The sequence below is a fragment of the Gastrolobium bilobum genome, unplaced genomic scaffold (assembly GCF_033153095.1).
Source record: "Gastrolobium bilobum isolate Gb01-03AN ecotype WA unplaced genomic scaffold, APGP_CSIRO_Gbil_v1 utg2894, whole genome shotgun sequence".
Lineage (NCBI taxonomy): Eukaryota > Viridiplantae > Streptophyta > Magnoliopsida > Fabales > Fabaceae > Gastrolobium > Gastrolobium bilobum.
Window position 1 is genome coordinate 49917 of NW_026897400.1, and position 18767 is coordinate 68683.

The 18767-nt window shown below is 34.3% G+C and overlaps 1 protein-coding gene across 1 annotated transcript; it reads right to left on the reverse strand.

Moving 5' to 3' along the window:
- Positions 1 to 9545: 9545 nt before the first annotated feature.
- LOC133306612 (protein PIN-LIKES 3-like) lies at positions 9546 to 15394 on the reverse strand. Its single transcript, XM_061506934.1, has 10 exons — positions 15260 to 15394; positions 13556 to 13635; positions 13340 to 13464; positions 12819 to 12940; positions 12483 to 12737; positions 11655 to 11735; positions 10833 to 10933; positions 10435 to 10487; positions 10151 to 10336; positions 9546 to 9670 (listed from the first exon to the last, which is right to left on the reverse strand). Exons 1-10 carry the CDS (start codon positions 15392 to 15394, stop codon positions 9546 to 9548), a joined length of 1263 nt encoding a protein of 420 aa, XP_061362918.1.
- Positions 15395 to 18767: the final 3373 nt, after the last annotated feature.

An 18767-nucleotide genomic window follows, 5' to 3' on the forward strand; every position in this document is an offset into this window, starting at 1 on the left:
GAGATTATACGGTTGATTTTGCATATTTGCCCATGAATAGCTTGAAAATCATTTTGGGTATAGATTGACTATCCAAAAATTGTGCTATTATTAATTGATTTGGCAAAAAGATAGTATAAAATTGTAATGAGTCAACTTCTAGTTCTTCTCCTGGTTTGTCTGTGTCAAACTAAAAAGGCTTTGAAGGCTAGGGCTCTGGGTTATGTTTTGATGGGAGGCTATGTGAGTGAGATTCAGGAACAAATTGTAAATATTGATGTGGTGAATGAATTTGTAGAGGTGTTTCCTGACGAAATTCCAGATTTCCCACTGGCTAGGGAGATTGAATTCTCCATTGATATGTTGCTTGATGTGGGGCCTATTTCCTTGGCTCCATATTAGATGTCACCATTGGAATTAGCTGAGTTGAAAAAACATATTGAGGAACTTTTTGCCAAAAATTTCATTCGACCTAGTGTGTCTCCATAGGTAGAACCAGTTGTCTTTGTGAAAAAGAAGGATGAAACTATGAAACTGTACACGGACTATAGGTAACTTAATAAAGTTACTTTTAAGAATAGATATCATCTGCCACGATAAGGTTGATTGGTAGTTTATAAAGAAAGTAAGCTTTTGATGCAAGTTTTGTTGTGTAATTGAATGGATTGGCATGATAAGAAGTGTGATGATACAATTCATGTCAAGTAAAGTAAATTAGACCTAAATGGGATTATTGATAAAAATTAGGGGTCAAAGTATAAATATGTGAAAGTTTATGGACTAAATTGCAAATAAACAAAATAATAGCCTAAGCTTAATTTTGATAGTTTAATTAAATTCTCTATAGAATTTTGATGACTAGAAGTGGTCTTGGATTGATCTAACTATACATAGATTAAATTATAAAATTAAGTCAAAGTTTAGTAAAATATAAACCAATGATATGCAAGATCACTTGGAAATTCAAAGTAAGTAAGCAAATTGGACTAGTTGACTAACTTAGTGTTATTTTTACTACATAGTTTGATTTGTATCTTTGTTTTTCCTATGTATGTCACCCGATTATGTGTGTATGCTTGGACCAATCATATTGAATTAAAAAGGTTTACAAGTCAAAATTGAAAGAAAAGTTAGTAAACTATTGACTAAGTCAATTTTGTTGATTTTATACATGTGTGTTGAGTGTCTTCTTTCTTTATGGATTGTGCGCATTCTTTCTACCCATGTCTTGTAAGTGGGTTGAATTCAAGTGAGATAAATTGACCAATGAGAATTCAATTGAAAGCTTGAAAAGTTGTAGGCTATATTGATATACTAACAAAGTTAAGTCGTTTTATGGGAAAATTCACTATGTAAGTCGGTTGAACTCCCTTCTTTCCTCCTTGTATGCAGCCGAAGGTTCAAGTGAATTGAGGGAAATAGGTGGACCAATAGTAAGCAAGTCTATGTTGACAAATTAAAGAGACTTGGTAAGAAAGTTAATGAATTAACTAAGTTGACTTTGGTAAATATTTTACTACCAATTCGGTTATCTTTCTCCCTTGGTGTCTCACGCACGCTTCCTTTCTTCCTCTTGTCTTCTTCATGCTTCCCTTGGTCGAACATGTATCTTGGAAAAGGACAAGATTATATCTCTTAAACTAAACACTTTCAGGTTAAGGTTTCTACATGAAACTTAGAGTTTGAGAGCTTGTGATAAGGAAGACCTTATCTATGAAGAACAATTTGGGAGGAAGAAGGGAAGAACGAAGAACAGGGGAAGAGAAATGAATTGATTGTATTCTGATTAAAATGATTGATACCTTCTTTACATTCAGATACCCTTTTATACTTAAGGGTCCTCACATTTATTTACCCAAGGTTTATGACTAACTGTCCTTAACTACACTGTTAACCAACTAACAGTAACTGAATAACAGACTAACTACCATTCACTACATTACATTTCCTCACGATAGCGATGTGGAACTATCTTATTTCTTCTTACTCAATGTAAGAAATTGAACCAATGTTTGGGTTGGTCAGCTACAAAACATCTCAAGTATTGCTCCAGTGTCTTGTTCTCCACCTCTGATTGCCCATCTGATTGAGGGTGATAGGCTGTGGTTCGCTTGAGGATTGTGCCACTCAATTTGAACAGCTTCATCCAAAATTTGCTCAAGAATAAGGGATCACAGTCAGAAATTAAAGACCTTGGAAAGCCATGTAATTTGCAGACCATTTGAGAGAATAAAGATGCCACTTTTGCTGCATGAAATTTGGCTGGTAATGCTCCAAAGTGAGCATACTTAGAGAGTCTGTCAACTACAACCAAAATAGTAGTGAAGCCATTCGAGTTTAGTAAACCTATGATAAAATCCATAGTGAGATCTTCCCAAACTCTTTCTGGTATTGGGATGGGTTGCAGCAAACCTGCAGGAGCTTGGGTGGAGTATTTAGATTGTTGGCAAATCAAACATTGATTCACAAATTTCTTGACATCATGATGTAGACCCGGCCATGTGAATGCAGCTGTAGTGCGGGCCACTGTCTTCTGGATTCCATGGTGACCCCCGATTGGTGTAGCATGTGTTTCTTGTAAGATTTTCTGTATTACAGGTGATGAGGGATCAAGGAGTAGTTTCCCTTGTTTGAGTAAGAGTCCATCTCTGACCTCCATATGCGTGTGTTGGGAATTCAAGTCACTGTAAAGCTGTAAAAAATATTGAGACTCCTTATTCTCCTTGCGCAAGGTGTCTAAAATATCAAACTGAACAGTTGACAATGTGGACAATGAGAAAATAGTTGGTTGCCTAGAGAGAGCATCAGCTACTCTATTTTCCTTCCCTGGCTTGTATACTATGGAGTATTGAAATCCTAGTAATTTAGCCAAATAATAGTGTTGTTCGGGTGTTTGGACCACTTGATCAAGTAAAGCTCTAAGGCTCTTTTGATCTGTTCGTATGAGAAACATCCTCCCTAGCAGGTACTGTCGCTGTTTCTTCACGGCCTCAGTAATTGCATATAATTCACGCACATATGCTGAGGCCCTTTGCATCCTTAATGATAGCTTTTTGCTAAAATAAGCAATTGGATGTTCTTGTTGAAGTAGCACGGCTCCCACACCTAAATCAGATGCATCTGTTTCAATGACAAAGTCCTGGTTAAAATTGGGAAGAATCAGGATCGGTGCTGATAACATGGCAGACTTGAGGATTTGAAAAGCTTCCTGGGTGGTTGAGGTCCAGATGAATGAATCCTTTTTCAACAAATCTGTAAGGGGTGAAGCGATTGCTGCATAATTGCGAATGAATTTCCTATAGTAGCCAGTAAGGCCTAGGAATCCCCTAACTTGTTTAATGTTTTTGGGAGTTGGCCATTCTGTCATAGCTTGAATCTTTGCTGGATCCATATGTACCCCTGCTGCTGAGACAATGTGACCAAGGTACTCTACAGATTGCTGCGCAAAAGAGCACTTGCTTTTCTTAATATAAAAATGGTTAGTTTGTAGAGTAATAAGGACTGACCTGAGATGTTGCCAATGATCTTCAAGGGATTGGCTGTAAATCAAGATGTCATCAAAAAATACAGCTACAAATCTCCTCAAAAATGGTTGTAATAACAGGTTCATGGTGGCTTGGAATGTGGAGGGTGCATTTGTGAGACCAAAAGGCATCACCAAGAACTCATAGTGGCCTTGGTGTGTCCTAAATGCAGTCTTATGAATATCAGGAGGATGTACTCTAATCTGATGATACCCTACCCTCAAGTCTAACTTGGAGAAAAATTTAGATCCTCCCAATTCATCCATGAGCTCATCTACTATGGGAATGTAAAATCTGTCCCTAATTGTGATGCTATTAAGGGCTCTATAGTCTATACAAAACCTCCATGAGCCATCTTTCTTTTTGACTAGTAAGACAGGTGAGGAAAAAGCACTGGTGTTATGCCTTATGAAACTCGATTCCAGCATGTTGGCTACTTGTTTCTCAATCTCATTCTTTTGGAAATGTGGATACCTGTATGGTTTCACATTGACTGGTTGTGATTGTGGTTCCAAATGAATTTCATGATTGAAGGCTCGATGAGGTGGTAATTCGGTGGGCTCCCGAAATAGTTCCTCAAATTCATCCAACAGTTGTTGAATGTGTGGATGGCTGTCTTCATTAGATACAAGTTGCTGGGAATCAATCAATGTCAGCTGATACAGTGAAGCAATTTGACCAGTATTGTGAATCTTTTTAAACTGATTCAAAGAAATTGGGTTGTTGTGTTGTTCTCCAGTTAACTTGATGATTTCTCCTTCCCAAGTGAATTCCATAGTGAGCCTCTGGTAGTCCACCACAATTGGACCTAGTAGTTGTAGCCATTGTACTCCTAGTACCATATCCACTCCTTGGATAGGTAAAACATGGAAATCAACAAGGAATATGTGTTGCTGTATTTTGACAGGTACAGCTGCGCAAAAACCTTGACATTTTAAGATTTGGCCATTTCCCACCATAACATCAAATTGTCTTTATGTGGACATAGGTAACTGTAAGGAAGAGACCACTTGTGGCTGTAGGAAGTTATGAGTACTCCCTCCATCAACCAACAATAGCATTTCAGTCTTCCCAATATGTCCTTGGAACCTTAGAGTTTGGGGGTACCACAAAGCCAGACAAAGCATGAAAACTAATCTGAGGTGTTTCATGTTGCTCTACTAATGAGTCTCGATCCAGTAACATATAGTCCTCATGAACAACAGCAGAATCATCATTCGAGGAAATTTCATCATCCGGTACAATTAAGATGTGGACAGAAGCCTTACACTTGTGGCTACGAAAATATTTATCACCACAAGTAAAACACAAATTCTTGTCCCTCCTCTTTGTATTTGACTTTGGGAAAGTCTATGGATGGTTTCCTTAGGTTGAATAATGTTAGTAGTGTGACTGACAGGGTTCTTGGATGATGCAGGGTTTGTAATAGGTGTATTTGTGGGTGTAGGTAATAGTGGTGGATAAGGGGAATGAAGTTTGGGATAAGGGTATTTATAGGCTAATTTGGCTTCTTGTATTTTGGCTAAGGCAATGGAATTTGTAAGTGTAGTGGGTCTGAATGAATTGACTTCATGTTGAATTGTTGTCTTCAAACCAGATATGAAACAACTAAGTAAAAATGATTCTGATAAACCATTTACCTTATTGGACAATGTCTCAAATTTCTCCTGATAATCGATGACAGAACCTTGTTGGGTTAACTTTGCTAATTGCCCTTGATAGTTTTCCCATTCAGAAGGTCCGAATCGAACTTGTAGTGATTGGAGGAACACTGGCCATGAATCAACTGTTGTGTTTTTCTTAAGCCACTGGTACCATGATAAGGCTTTCCTTTCGAAGTAGAAAGGTGCAATTCGCAGTCGCTGTGTAGCATTCATCTCATAAAAATCAAAGAACTATTCCACTTTGAAAATCCAATCCTGTGCATCCATGGTTCCATCAAACTTGGGAACCTTGAGCCTCAAATTACGAGTTGCTTGATGATCGTTTGCATTAATGTGCCGCTGCTGGGTTTCTGCTACAGAAGATGAAGAACTTCTGTCCTGGAAATTGTCAAAAATCACATCCAATTTGCAAGTGATCTCTTGAAATTTCTCGTTCATCTGTTCCTTCAGTGTGTCGATCTCCGATTGAGTCTGACCCATACGATCATCCATGGAGCGTGCTCTAGTTTCTGGAGGCATGATTCAGATGAAAGCACCAATTGATAAGGAAGACCTTATCTATGAAGAACAATTTGGGAGGAAGAAGGGAAGAACGAAGAACAGGGGAACAGAAATGAATCGATTGTATTCTGATTAAAATGATTGATACCTTCTTTACATTCAGATACCCTTTTATACTTAAGGGTCCTCACATTTATTTACCCAAGGTTTATGACTAACTGTCCTTAACTACACTGTTAACCAACTAACAGTAACTGAATAACAGACTAACTACCATTCACTACATTACATTTCCTCACGATAGCGATGTGGAACTATCTTATTTCTTCTTACTCGTCTTTCTGCTATACTGCTTTCCTGCTCTCCTTCTTTAACATTTCTTTGCTCTTCATTTGTTTCAGCTTGTGATCATGAATATATGATTAGTTCTTCAAGTGGGGCTGAGTTGAGTGTGTTTTACCCTCTCTAAAGTTTTGAAGGTATGGCTGTCTTTGTGTTGAAAGATGAAGTTTTTAGTGGTTTGAAGTGTGGAGAGTTACCTTGTGTTGACATAGAAGCTATTCAAAGTAAAATACTTGAGTTCTTATGGTTTGATCTCAAGATATCATCTATGTTCTTTTTATTTTAAGGCAATATATGATGATATAATCTTGGACATTTGATGGGGTTTGATGTCTAAGAATGGTTGTGGGATGAGTTGAACTTAAACTAAGCAAGTTAAGCTAATGAAAATGCAGAATGGATGGCTAAAAGTACAACTAGGTTTCGGCTTATACATGGATAAGATAGTGTATCATGTGTTTAATATTAAGTCTAAATGAAATCATGATCATTGCTGAGTATTTGGAAACTTGAAGTAATTGAACTTAAGTTTAAGTTAATGAAAAGTTAAAAATACCTGCACATATAGCCAATTCGGCTATGCAAGGTAAATAGCCTTTGAAATTGAATATCATAATGTTTAAGTGTACAATGATCGATGCTTTTAATAAATGATTAGATGAATCAAGAGTTCATTAATCATGGAAAAGATATGGAAACCTATAAAATGACTATGTGTCAAATTAGTCATGTCAAGTAAAAATGGATGGAATTATGTTTCATCCTTGTTTTCATGAAGATAATGAGTCTTAAGATGTGTTTGTAAAATAAGAATGATGAAAGGATCATTTGAAAATCTAAGTAGGTTGTGTGGATTTTAAAGTGACAATTAGATCGTTGAAAATGATTTGGCAATGATTCTAGTTATGGTAAAATGCCAATGGAACTTTGAAAGAATGATTAAAAACATGACAAGAGTGTAACTAGGGTTATACCTAATTCAGCCACCGTGAGGTTTAAGGTAAAGTTGGAAGTTTATCAAGTTATGTAATTGATAACTACTCGAATTAAACTATGTAATGGAACATAGAATGATGAATGAAAAGCTTGTAAAGATAGCGAATCAATAAGGCCATAATTTGGCCATCACAAGATAAATAGTCTTATGGGTTGTTTAAATTCAAGTAAAGTGATCAAAGGTATTAGGTAAGTCACCTAGGTTAATTGGTAAATTAATATGTAAGTATTGAGTTGTTTGAATTGCAAGTGACACTTATTTAGAAATTGATAATGTCTTATTTGTGATAATAGAGTGTGCACAAAAGAAGTACTTTGAAGGATTAAGTTGCTTGTGAGGAAAGCTTCACATGTAAGCTCTTGGTTTAAGGAGTTTTCTCCTATGTTGAGTTCTACCAAACTATGGTGAGATGATGGTTTTATGTCTGTATTGATGATGTGGATAGACACTAGTATAGTTGTATTCATATAGTAATAAAATGTGAATATATGTGAATTAATGATGTTTGATCTATTATCTGATAATGTTGATATGTTTAATGACTTAACATTTATGAACTATGTGATATGTCTGATAAATTATGAACTTACTAACATATCTGACAATTCAGAGATAAACTGATAAGTCTTAAATTCTAGTGATTTGATATGTCTGACAAATCTAATGTTTGATGTGCTGATAAGTGTAATGTGGTGATGAATTTTGGTGTGTATGATGATGTGAAGAGTATTGAAATATGTGTAATATGTTTATATACATATGTTATAGATTGTCAAAAACCCTAATTAAAAAAGGATACACTAATTATGTGTTTGAGTTAAAATGCATATTCTGATAATATGATTATGAAGAGGCAATGCCTGATATATATATATATATATATATATATATATATATATATATATATATATATATATATGAAATTTTAGTACAAGGCCAATGAATATTTTGGTCGTACAAGTTAAGTGCATTCGGATTATGGAAGACTCTATGAAGTATGATTAGTTATTACCATGAACGTATCTGGTCAACATATAATTAGATTTTCCTCTAATTTTTCTCTTTCCAACATGCTTCCCTAATTTTATAGGCTTAGGTGACGTGTATTTTACAGGGTTGGTCCAAAATCGGATAATTTCTGTCAAATTATCATTTTATCCCTGGTGGATATTTTAACCCAAAACTTAAGATTTTCACTCGATTAGACATTACTTTCTAATTAGTGTAACTTAATTATTATGGCATTATAATTATGTTTAGGCCAACTTTTGTATATTCACAATTTGGTCCCTAAACTTTCCATAACTTCATTTTAGTAACTAATTTACTTGAATGGCAAGAATTGAATTTTTAGTCACATTAATATCTTCAAATCCATGAGTAATTCCCATTTATACAACTTAATAATGTGGGTTATCATGATACCGTTGGTTTCTACCACCAATTACTTTCTCATCAATTTCCACTCGCTATTTACATCCATTATCAATTTATTTTTCTTGTCACTTAAATTCCTACAATTTAATATTTTCACTTTTATTTGATGCACTCTATGTTCAGTTGTTCACATCCTATAATTAAAAATTGAATCAGCAAATATTGTGAAAATCTTTGGTGAAATTTCTCCGTGAACACTACTACTCATTTCACTTGCTCAAACAAATTCCTTTGTCCTGCTGTGCTTCTCTTTTTCTCTCCCAATAAACAACCTTGGCTCCCTTTAATGATTCAAACACATCACCAGACTTACTTCATCGTTTCCAGATCCTAAAGATTCATCACGATTGATCTCTTTACCTTCCCATGCTTCCAATAAAGCTTTTTACAAAAGGACAAAGCATATTGAAGTTGTTCTGTCCTGAAGACAGATGTCTAACTTAATGGGCTAGTATGTTTATGTTGGATCTAGGTGCTCCCTCTAAGGTATTTATGAGTTAGATACCCTTGAGTTTAGCGGATCATTGTGCACAAAGAATACAAAATAGCTTTCGCGAAAGGGGTGGTGTGTGTGCACAGTGATATCATAATAGTAAGAGAGAGAATAATCATACATGTAGGCTTTACATCTTATTTATAGGGTTTGCCTGTGGATATTTGATTCTGGACCTTCTGTGTCTTTCCTGGCAGCCCAAGCCCATGTATAATGCTGTCGTATTAGGATTGATATCCTTGATGAATATTCTCCCTTAATTATATCATATTTATATTTGGATTGCCCCTTGTTGAACATAGTGATAAATGGGCATCACATGAGTCCATGACAGAAGCTAACTGTAAAATCATTGCATCACAAAAAAGAAACTCAGTATTGATCTTTTATCCCTTTTTCTCCCTTTTCATTTGGCTAAAATTACACCATAAAGTTACAACTTACAACATATATGCTTTCCACAATTTTGCACACTGAAATATTGATCTACCTTTAAACCAGTCCTAATTTAACTAAACTCTATACATATTTAGATCTTAAAATGCATTTTCTTTGACAATGTGACATTTGTTAAAAGTAAAAAAAAAAGATCTTGCAATATAAAATAACTATAGTACAAGCCACATAAAGAATGTGCAGGAGAGTGTAAGCGAAATTCCAGCACATGAATAAGTTGCCAACATGATAACTGAACATTCACCCTCACCAGCTCCAAATAATTGAGTAATCGTACCTGTTACATTCATAAATAAGTATATTACCACATAAAGTCTAAAGGAGAAATGATTAAAATTTCAGAAAGTGAAAACTGTTATATGGATATGAAGTGAATAAAAAATATTGGAAATGCAAACAGGTTTGGTGAAGAATAATTTTTTTGTAACCTGTAAGTAAATTATGAAATTAAATTTATGTATACTATCAATGGATAGATATTTGTAGACAAATTAAGAAGTGCTAGGTGGAATATCTGATAGATTTTCAAAGTGAATATATTTATTTAACCTTTTGTTTAATGTGAAAATAACTTATTCTGTCATTATCAATAGTAATCAACTTGATAATTCCAACTTCCGGATAAATAATATATCACTTTGAGAGAATATAAAGAACTAAAAGAAGAAAAAGAAAGAAAAAATTATTTTGGGATGTCACAATAGTTTAATTGCTTTTGCCATAAATGCTCATTTTTTTATTTTCATAAACAACTTACTCATGGCTACCGCTGGTGGAAGGGCATATTGAAGCAGTAAAAGAAACTGATATAATGGATCAGGGTGGATCAAGCCAAAATGAATGGCACCTTTAACAATGCCTATTCCTATTGCTGGCAAGGCAATGAATCTAACCAAAGTAATGCCAACAATAAGTGGAAGCTGCTTTCTTATTCCTTTTAAACCTGAAAAATCATCACATTCATTTTCAAATGTAACTACTACATTGAACTCAACCAAAGAGATTGATGACAAATTTGAGAAATTCATTTTATTCACTTGCCCTTAATAAGATTTGCCCCAACCAACAAGGTCATTGCTGGAATTCCTGCAGCCCTGCAAATCAGGTTAAATAAAAAGGTGTACAATCAAACAAGGAAAAATTATTTATCATTTTAAATGATACAACTTTATATTTATTTAAGTAAAACAACTGTGTTTTGGTATAAATTTGTTAGTCTTTTACATTCTCTTTTTCTCCGTAATACTCTCTATTTCTCTCTCCAAATTTTATGGAGGAAAGAAAATGTAAAAAATTAACAAATATGTATTACAACATTTTTACTTAAAATGATATAAAGTTATATCTTTTAAAATGAGAAAAAAAAAATTCATCAAAATAAAGTTTTTTTTTGGGTACCTAATAACCAAATGTGGGTGCAGAGGATTTGGGTGACTTACCCCACCATGACTAGAGAGTCCTGAACCACACGGAGAGGAGCATTATTACCAACTAATAGCTTTCGAAATTGTGGGACTATACCAATTATTAAACCAACAATCTGCATACACATAAGGAAAGGAGGAAATATGCTTGTTAAGAATAATTAATAAAGTTCCAATATATTAACTTAATTAATAGTCTTAAGAAGCAAGAGGCGAAGTTGGTAATAGTCTAACATTTATAAACCAAGATAGCAATGCCTCTATATGCTTCAGAAGAATCTAACATGGTTGAGATATCAACATATAGTGTTGTGATATGACTTTATGTCAATAGTGTTGCAATTCTTTTTAATTGTAACTAGCATACCTCGGAACAATGGCCAAAGTGCCACTGTTGGCAAAAAAAAAACACCAAAATGTTACGCTAACAGTAAATTTTGTCAAAATGTCACGTGACATATTTCGCTACACTGTGTAGCGAAATACGTGTGCAAATAATTCGCTACACGGTGTAGCGAAATATGCCGTGTCAGAAATTCTCCCTGTCTGACACGTGGCATTTTTGGTTCTGTGCATTCTAAGGCGGCATATTTCGCTACACCGTGTAGCGAATTATTTGCACACATATTTCGCTACACAGTGTAGTGAAATATGCCACGTGACATTTTGGCAAAATTTACTGTTGACGTAGCATTTTGGTGTTTTTTTTTGCCAACGGTAGCACTTTGGCCACTGTTCGAGCATACCTCGTTCTAAACATTATTGTTCCGTCTTTAAATGAGTTGAACGAGAATAATAAGAAGACTACAGAGAAGAATAAGAGTGTTTTTGATATACCGTTCCTATCGTGGCAGGTGCAAATACTACCTTCAGGTTGATCTTTTCAGCTAATATTTTCAGCTGTTTCACAATCTTTTCCTTTTTAAGTACCTGTAAAAATCTGGAAATGTAAGATCATAACTTCTATAGAATGTTATCTACATCTTAACAAGAACAGTGCTTCTCACTCCTCATCACCAAGTGAAATGCAATAGAATAAGAAGGCATGCCATATTGAGTTTCAATCTTATTATGTCTTTAACTTCTTCCCAATTGATAAAACATTTTGAAGATAGGTAATGCATAAGCCACCAATCGTTATTATGTGTTGCATTCAACTCTAACCTAAACAATATAAGATGTCAATTAATTAAGAGCTACCAATTTGTGCTGCTGATATAAAAAGGCGATGGTGCTTATTGGTGGTGCAAACCTAAAAGAGAAAAAAAGTAATGGATTATTTGAGATTTAATTGGTGCAAGAGACCTGTTCTCTGGACCTATCCTATGGGCCTAGATAAGTGATGAGCTAAAGAGATAAGAGATATGATCTCTTGTCCTAAGCCTGAGGCTACTTATCATATCCCAACAAGCTGACTCCTATCAGGACACTCTTCATTTATAGGTAACCCCTTCAATAAATAGAGGGTTAATATACACACTCTGAACTGGATACTCTATTAGTCTTCACTATGCATACAATGATCTGTTACCCTTTACGGTGTCTTTTCATAGACTCGCGCGAGCATATTGATCCTAGATACAAATACTAAACCAAAGAGGTTAGAAATTCATGCCATAAAGGAAAAGTTTAGACAATCTAATTATATTAGAACTACTCAACAACTACCTTTGCTTGTTTATCAGGCATTGTACATTCAATTTCAAATTGCTTCACATGATCATTACTCTGTGATCTATCATCAACAGTAACCAATGCTCCTCCAGTGGAACGTGTTAAAAGGTTTTCTGGATCAGTTTCTATTGCAGTTGCAAATACTGGATTAATCATGGAATCATCAACTTTGACTTCAGTGGAAATCTTGCTTGAATATATGCGGACAATGTTGTAAACATAAGTCCAAATGTAAATGCTTCCAAGCTGAAATAATAATTCAAAAGTGTAAACATCACTCAGTGATGAACATACTTAAATTCCAAATGTTTAAAGTTAGTTTCATACTGCCATTGATAGAGAAGCATATGCTAGTCCATTTCTGTAGCAAACATCCACATCTCCAAAAGGATTGCTTCTCTCTTTACAAACAGCTGGAACTATAATAAGAGGCAAATTTCCAAGGTTTCCTGTCGGCATCAAACTCCAAATCATTATAGATATTAATTATTTAGGATCTATATGATATTAATGATAAGATAATTAATTAAAGAGATACTTTTAAATAGGGAAAAGTTTAAAAATCACTTACCCCGTTATAGTTTTTTTCTTATCACTTACTTGTCCTACGTTATATATAAAGCGGAAAATTTCTATATTTATGATAAATTAATGCTTTTGATGTAGGTAAAATAGACAAGTTAATTGAAATTTTAATGGTTTTAAAAGTGGATTTGGATGGAAAAAATCATGGGGCAGGTAAGTGATAAGAAAAAAAACCATAAAAAGAGGTAAGTGATAAAAAAAAAAAAAAATTATTACATGGGGGTTTTTGAACTTTACAATTTTAAATATGTAAGTGACCCTACCTGCAGCACAACACCCCAACACAAGGCCTTGAAGATGATGAGGAACTCTAGTTATTTTAACAAGTAACCATCCAAGAGCTGTCCCAATAATAAATGTGAGAAGAACATTCAACGGCATGAACCACCTACATTATTGGTGAAGCATACATGACAATCCAACTAAATGGAGAATAATTTCTAAAAGAAAATGCAAAAGTAGCAATAAGCAAAACTCACAACATAACTATGCTCCGTAATGTTATTGTTTCAGCTAGGCTACCACAAACAAGAGCTGGAGCGAAGACGAAAAACACCATCTGTTAAAGAACAACCAAAAAAATAAATAAAAATCTCATATTAGTAGTTAGTTACCAAGTAATATTGTCCTATTTCTTCCCCAACCTTTTCTTTATAAGAAATAATAAAATATTAATAAACAATTTTAAAAATTTAAAGATTTTAAGTTGAGGTTAATGATTTTATATTTGTTTTAGTTCCTCATGCATGAGAGCTCTTTAGACTTTATTGGATTGAGGAGTGTTTTGGAGTGATTTGAAGTGTGAAATTATTAGACCCAAAATACTTGGTCAATTAAAGCTTCATACACTCACATATCACAGACATAATTGACCCAGTTAAGGTACTTGATGACTGGTTCAATCAGTGGGTCACTGGTTGAATTGCATGATCCGGTAATTATATGTAATTCTATCATTTATATTAAAAAATTATAAATATACTCAAATATCTAAAAAAATGAAAATTAATTTTATTTTAGACTGGATCGGGTCACCGATTAACCTGCCGAGTAGCACCGGTTCTGATGCATGGCCGGTCCATTGCTTCACTCATACCATTATATGATCGATTTATCGATTCATGGACCAATCCGATTTTATTAACATTGCTCCCATCGTCTCATTTTTCATTTTTTTTTTTAATATTAGAGGGCCCCTCCTTGAACTCTATCTACGGTTTTTTATATGTCCTCAGCTGGGCCAATCAGATACTAATATTGGCGTTTGAGCTTGACATCATTTAAAGTGTGCAACTATTTCACTAAAAGTACTTCGACTTGATACAATTGTTTTACTTTATATTTTTAAGATTTCTCCACTCATTGATTAATTAAACAATTCAATTGAGCCCAACAGGACCAAGACTCTTTCTACCAATCCAGAACTCGAACTGGGGACAACTATTAAATTGGAACAATTCGTGCCGATTGATCCATGTACTTGTTGATATGGACCTGACACATTTGGTCCTAGAGCTACTCATCAAGTCTTGAATGAAAAATACTCTAAGATGACAAAACATCATTGACTAGTGTAATGTCCCACATCGGTTGGAGAGGAGAACGAAGCATGCCTTATAAGGGTGTGGATACCTCTTCTAGTGTGAGGCCTTTTGTGGGGTGTCCCAAGAAACAAAACCATGAGCCCGAGGGCAAAGCGGACAATATCATGCTACAGGGTTTGGGGCTGTTACATTTGGTATCAGAGCCTGGCCCTGGACCGGTGTGTACAGCGGGGACACTGTATTCCCAGTGGGGGAGGATGTAATGTCCCACATCGGTTGGAGAGGGGAACGAAGCATGCCTTATAAGGGTGTGGATACCTCTTTTAGTGTGAGGCCTTTTGTGGGGTGTCCCAAGAAACAAAACCATGAACCCGAGGGCAAAGCGGACAATATCATGCTACAGGGTTTGGGGCTGTTACACCTAGCAAAATAAGTCACATGTTCACCCTAAGAACATTATATGGAATTTCATTAGTAAACTGGAAAACTAAGAACTAATATAAACAGTAAAAAAAAAATATTTAAAAAATTTAACAATGACCAATGACTTGCTACCAATTAAAAAATTTGTAACTTTGGATAAAGATATAGTATTTGAGGTAAAATAAGGAGAGATAAAAAAAAAAGGATGAAACTTACTGTGTTCAAGTTTTTCCTGGCAGTTTCCCTGAGTATGCCAAATCGATCAAGTGCAAGAAATGTGCCAACAACAGTAATTAACAGTACCTTAAGAACTGGCATTAATGCAACAACAAAAAGCTTCCAAAACTCCATAGTGTCTTTCTTTTTTTTCCTATGATAAAGATACTGATACCTCTCCTTACTACTCCAAATCAAGTTGCAATGAATTTTGCCTGCACAGTGATATATTATATAATCAAGCACTTTTGGTAGAATCAACTAAAGCCAAATTAATGAGAATCAAATAAGAAAATCTTGTCTTAGCTCTTCAATTCATGAACAGACAACTGTCAGTAAAAAATATATGCAAAAATTCATAAAGAATATGCACTTTTGTTTAAAAGAACACTAGCTATTACAAGCACATACTAACATGCATGCATGAATATGCATGAGTGTCAAGAACTCAATATGGAGGAAAATTATATTATATCAGGAAAATGAACCAATTCAAGATATATAAAACTAAAAGGTATTATATCATGGATTTAATTACATACTAAAAACAAATGCAGTCTTTACATAATCCATACATTTCTACAAGCAAGAAAGAAAGAACAAATGAATTTAGATAGAATGGAAAATGAAAGAGCTGCAGATGAATAAACAATCTTCATTACCTGACTCTCAAATCTTGGCCTATGAGAAGGTGGAGGCCTGCAGCTGCGGTTTAGATATTAAAAGGGATTGGTGGCTTCACTGTGTTAAGTGCTTCTAGCGTGAGCAAGGAGAAATATATAAACAAACATGGCGCACTATCCCAAAAGTACATGACAAAATCAAATTGGTTACCAAATTACACTCAACTTATTATATATATATATATATATATATATATATATATATATATATATATATGGTTAATCAGATGTAAAGTCACTCGACGTAAGGATTTGTCAAGTTGAGGAATCATAACCATATAATAATGGATCAATGATGAGAAATGAAGAGAGAAAAATATAATATCCATTTTTGATCAATTAAATAAGGAAAATAATTATCCAAAGCGACGTAGTTTTGTGTGACTGGACGGTCAAGTGACATGATAATATATATATTGAGAATTAATAATTAATTAACGAGTGAGATCCAATAAATCATAATTGTTATATTAACAAAAATCAACAATTAAGATTTGGTGTAAATCTTATTATTATTATACCGGATTAATAATTAATTAATGAGTGAGACCCAATAAATCACAATTGTTAGATTCATGAAAATCAACGGTTAAGATTTGGTGTAGGACTTATTATTGTTATACCGGTGTAAAAATAATAAGTTTTACACCAAATCTTAACCGTTGATTTTTGTTAATCTAATAACTGTGATTTATTGGATCTCACTCGTGTGTGGGTGTGTATATGTATGTATGTATGTATGTATATATATCGCTACCATATATATATATATATATATATATATATATATATATATATATATATATATTGTGTGTGATACAAAATCTCTTCTCATTAGACTCGACTAGCAAGGGTGAGGGGAAAATAATTATTGTATGCAGTCTTACCCTTGAATAACAAATAATTTGTTTCCCACCCTGTTGGAAATATTTAAGTGTGAGCAGTGGTAAAGTCTCACATTAGTTAAAAATGAAACAAGTGATGACCATATATGAGCAAAAAACTCATTTACCTTTAGTTTTAAGGTTTTAGGTTGAATTGTGGTGTCAGTTCATTTATTATAGTTTGTCATTGCACATATCGTGGAAGTATCCCTTGCATGTAAAGAGTTTTTGGGCTCTCCCATACTATTCCAACAAAAGGCTAGTGTGACTCCTTGAAAATAGTTAGTGTAAATAGTGGTGAAGTCTCGTATCGGTTAGAAATAAATCAAGTAAGTACCATATAAGTGCAAAAGATCCATTGACCTATATCCTTATAGTTCTGTGTTGAGATGTATGTGGCGTCGGTTCACTTATTTATTATGGTTTATCATTTTGGTGAAAATATAACATGGGAGAGTTTTTGAACTCTCTGTTACCATTCTAACATATTCAAACTTATGAAATTTCAATCACAAATAAACTTGTGACCGCTCTTGACAACATAATATTATAATAAATTTATATAATAAAAAAATAATATAGAAGAATATATATTGTAAGTACACTGATTAACCATAGATATATATGCTACGAGACAACTTCAGAACAGAATGAATAAGACAGTAGAGAAAAGGACAGACATGTAGAATAGGAACGCATAAAAATGGCTTAGTTGGAATTGGTAAGCACCTACTTATTTGTTAATGGAATTCCAAAGCTGGGAGCACACAATTGGAAACGACATGCTATAAAAACAATGTTTGGCTTTACTCTTTCTCTCTCACGTAAGTCCACTTTCTTTTTCTATTTTCTCTTCTTTCATTTGCACCGCACACTTTGACTCAGAATTCTCTATTCTTCTTTCTCCTTTCTTTCCACCATTCACCACCACTCAAATACCTTCTCCTTTTGTCAAACATCTTTTGTTTTTTCCTATGAATACTTTCTTTCAAGTTCTACACTCTTTATAATTGTGGAATATTGCCACTACTACTATACTATATTTTGATTCATGTGTTCTATATATTCGAAGTTCTAGAACCCATAGTTAACTCTTTTCTATTTAACGCGTGCTTATAAATAGCTTTTTTTATTTTATTTTACTGCCCAAACTAGTTTACGGTTGAATCACCAAGTTTAAGAGGGGATTAGTCTCACCCTATTTTTAGTTTAATATACTATATATTTCAATGAAGAGCTAACTCTGTGAAAAAAAAAAAACTCAACAGGTAAGGTTTATATATCCAAAAGCCCAACAAAGGGCAATCACACGACAGTTGTGCAAGAGAACAATTGGGCTTATGAGTAAGAGGCCCAAAAGTCATATACTCACCGGTAAAACCTTATAAATAGGAGATAAATCTAACAGGTATGACTTAATCTCTCTCTTTAACCATTATGTTGCCACTGTGCACTCATACACCACCCTTTTGGCTAATTAACACCGTTATAGTTGTATATAGTGATCTGCTACCTCATGTTATCTAATCGATAGATACCTGAAGAGAGTACACGATCATAGATTGACCGACTAGCCCTTGACTTGACACTTTTGTCATTCGACAAAACATTGGCGCCGTCTGTGAGAATCCATAAAATTTTATTTCCACAATAACCATGGCACGCACCAGAAGCGATTATTAACAGCCATCATCATCGTATCATGGGTTACCACAAGATCCAATTTTAGAGGAGATACCAGCGAATAACCCTATTCTTGGAAATCAACAATTGGTTGATTATGATGTTGTCCATGTGAGTGATGTGTATTCTGATTCGGCATCAACTCCGGCGGTAAACCAAGATCCACTGATTCGAGTTGCAAATGCTCGAGAGGTGCAACCAGCTGCGTTGCAAGTCCCACTTGAGACAAATGAGGATCAGCGCATTTCTCACATTGCG

Excerpts from the sequence above, each read along its gene's own strand:
- LOC133306612 (XM_061506934.1), bottom strand. The coding sequence starts at position 15,394 with ATGGAGTTTTGGAAGCTTTTTGTTGTTGCATTAATGCCAGTTCTTAAG. Across the intron at positions 13,636-15,259 it reads CCAGGAAAAACTTGAACACA|ATGGTGTTTTTCGTCTTCGC; the intron begins GTAAGTTTCATC and ends GTTCTTTAACAG. Across the intron at positions 13,465-13,555 it reads TTACGGAGCATAGTTATGTT|GTGGTTCATGCCGTTGAATG; the intron begins GTGAGTTTTGCT and ends CCAATAATGTAG.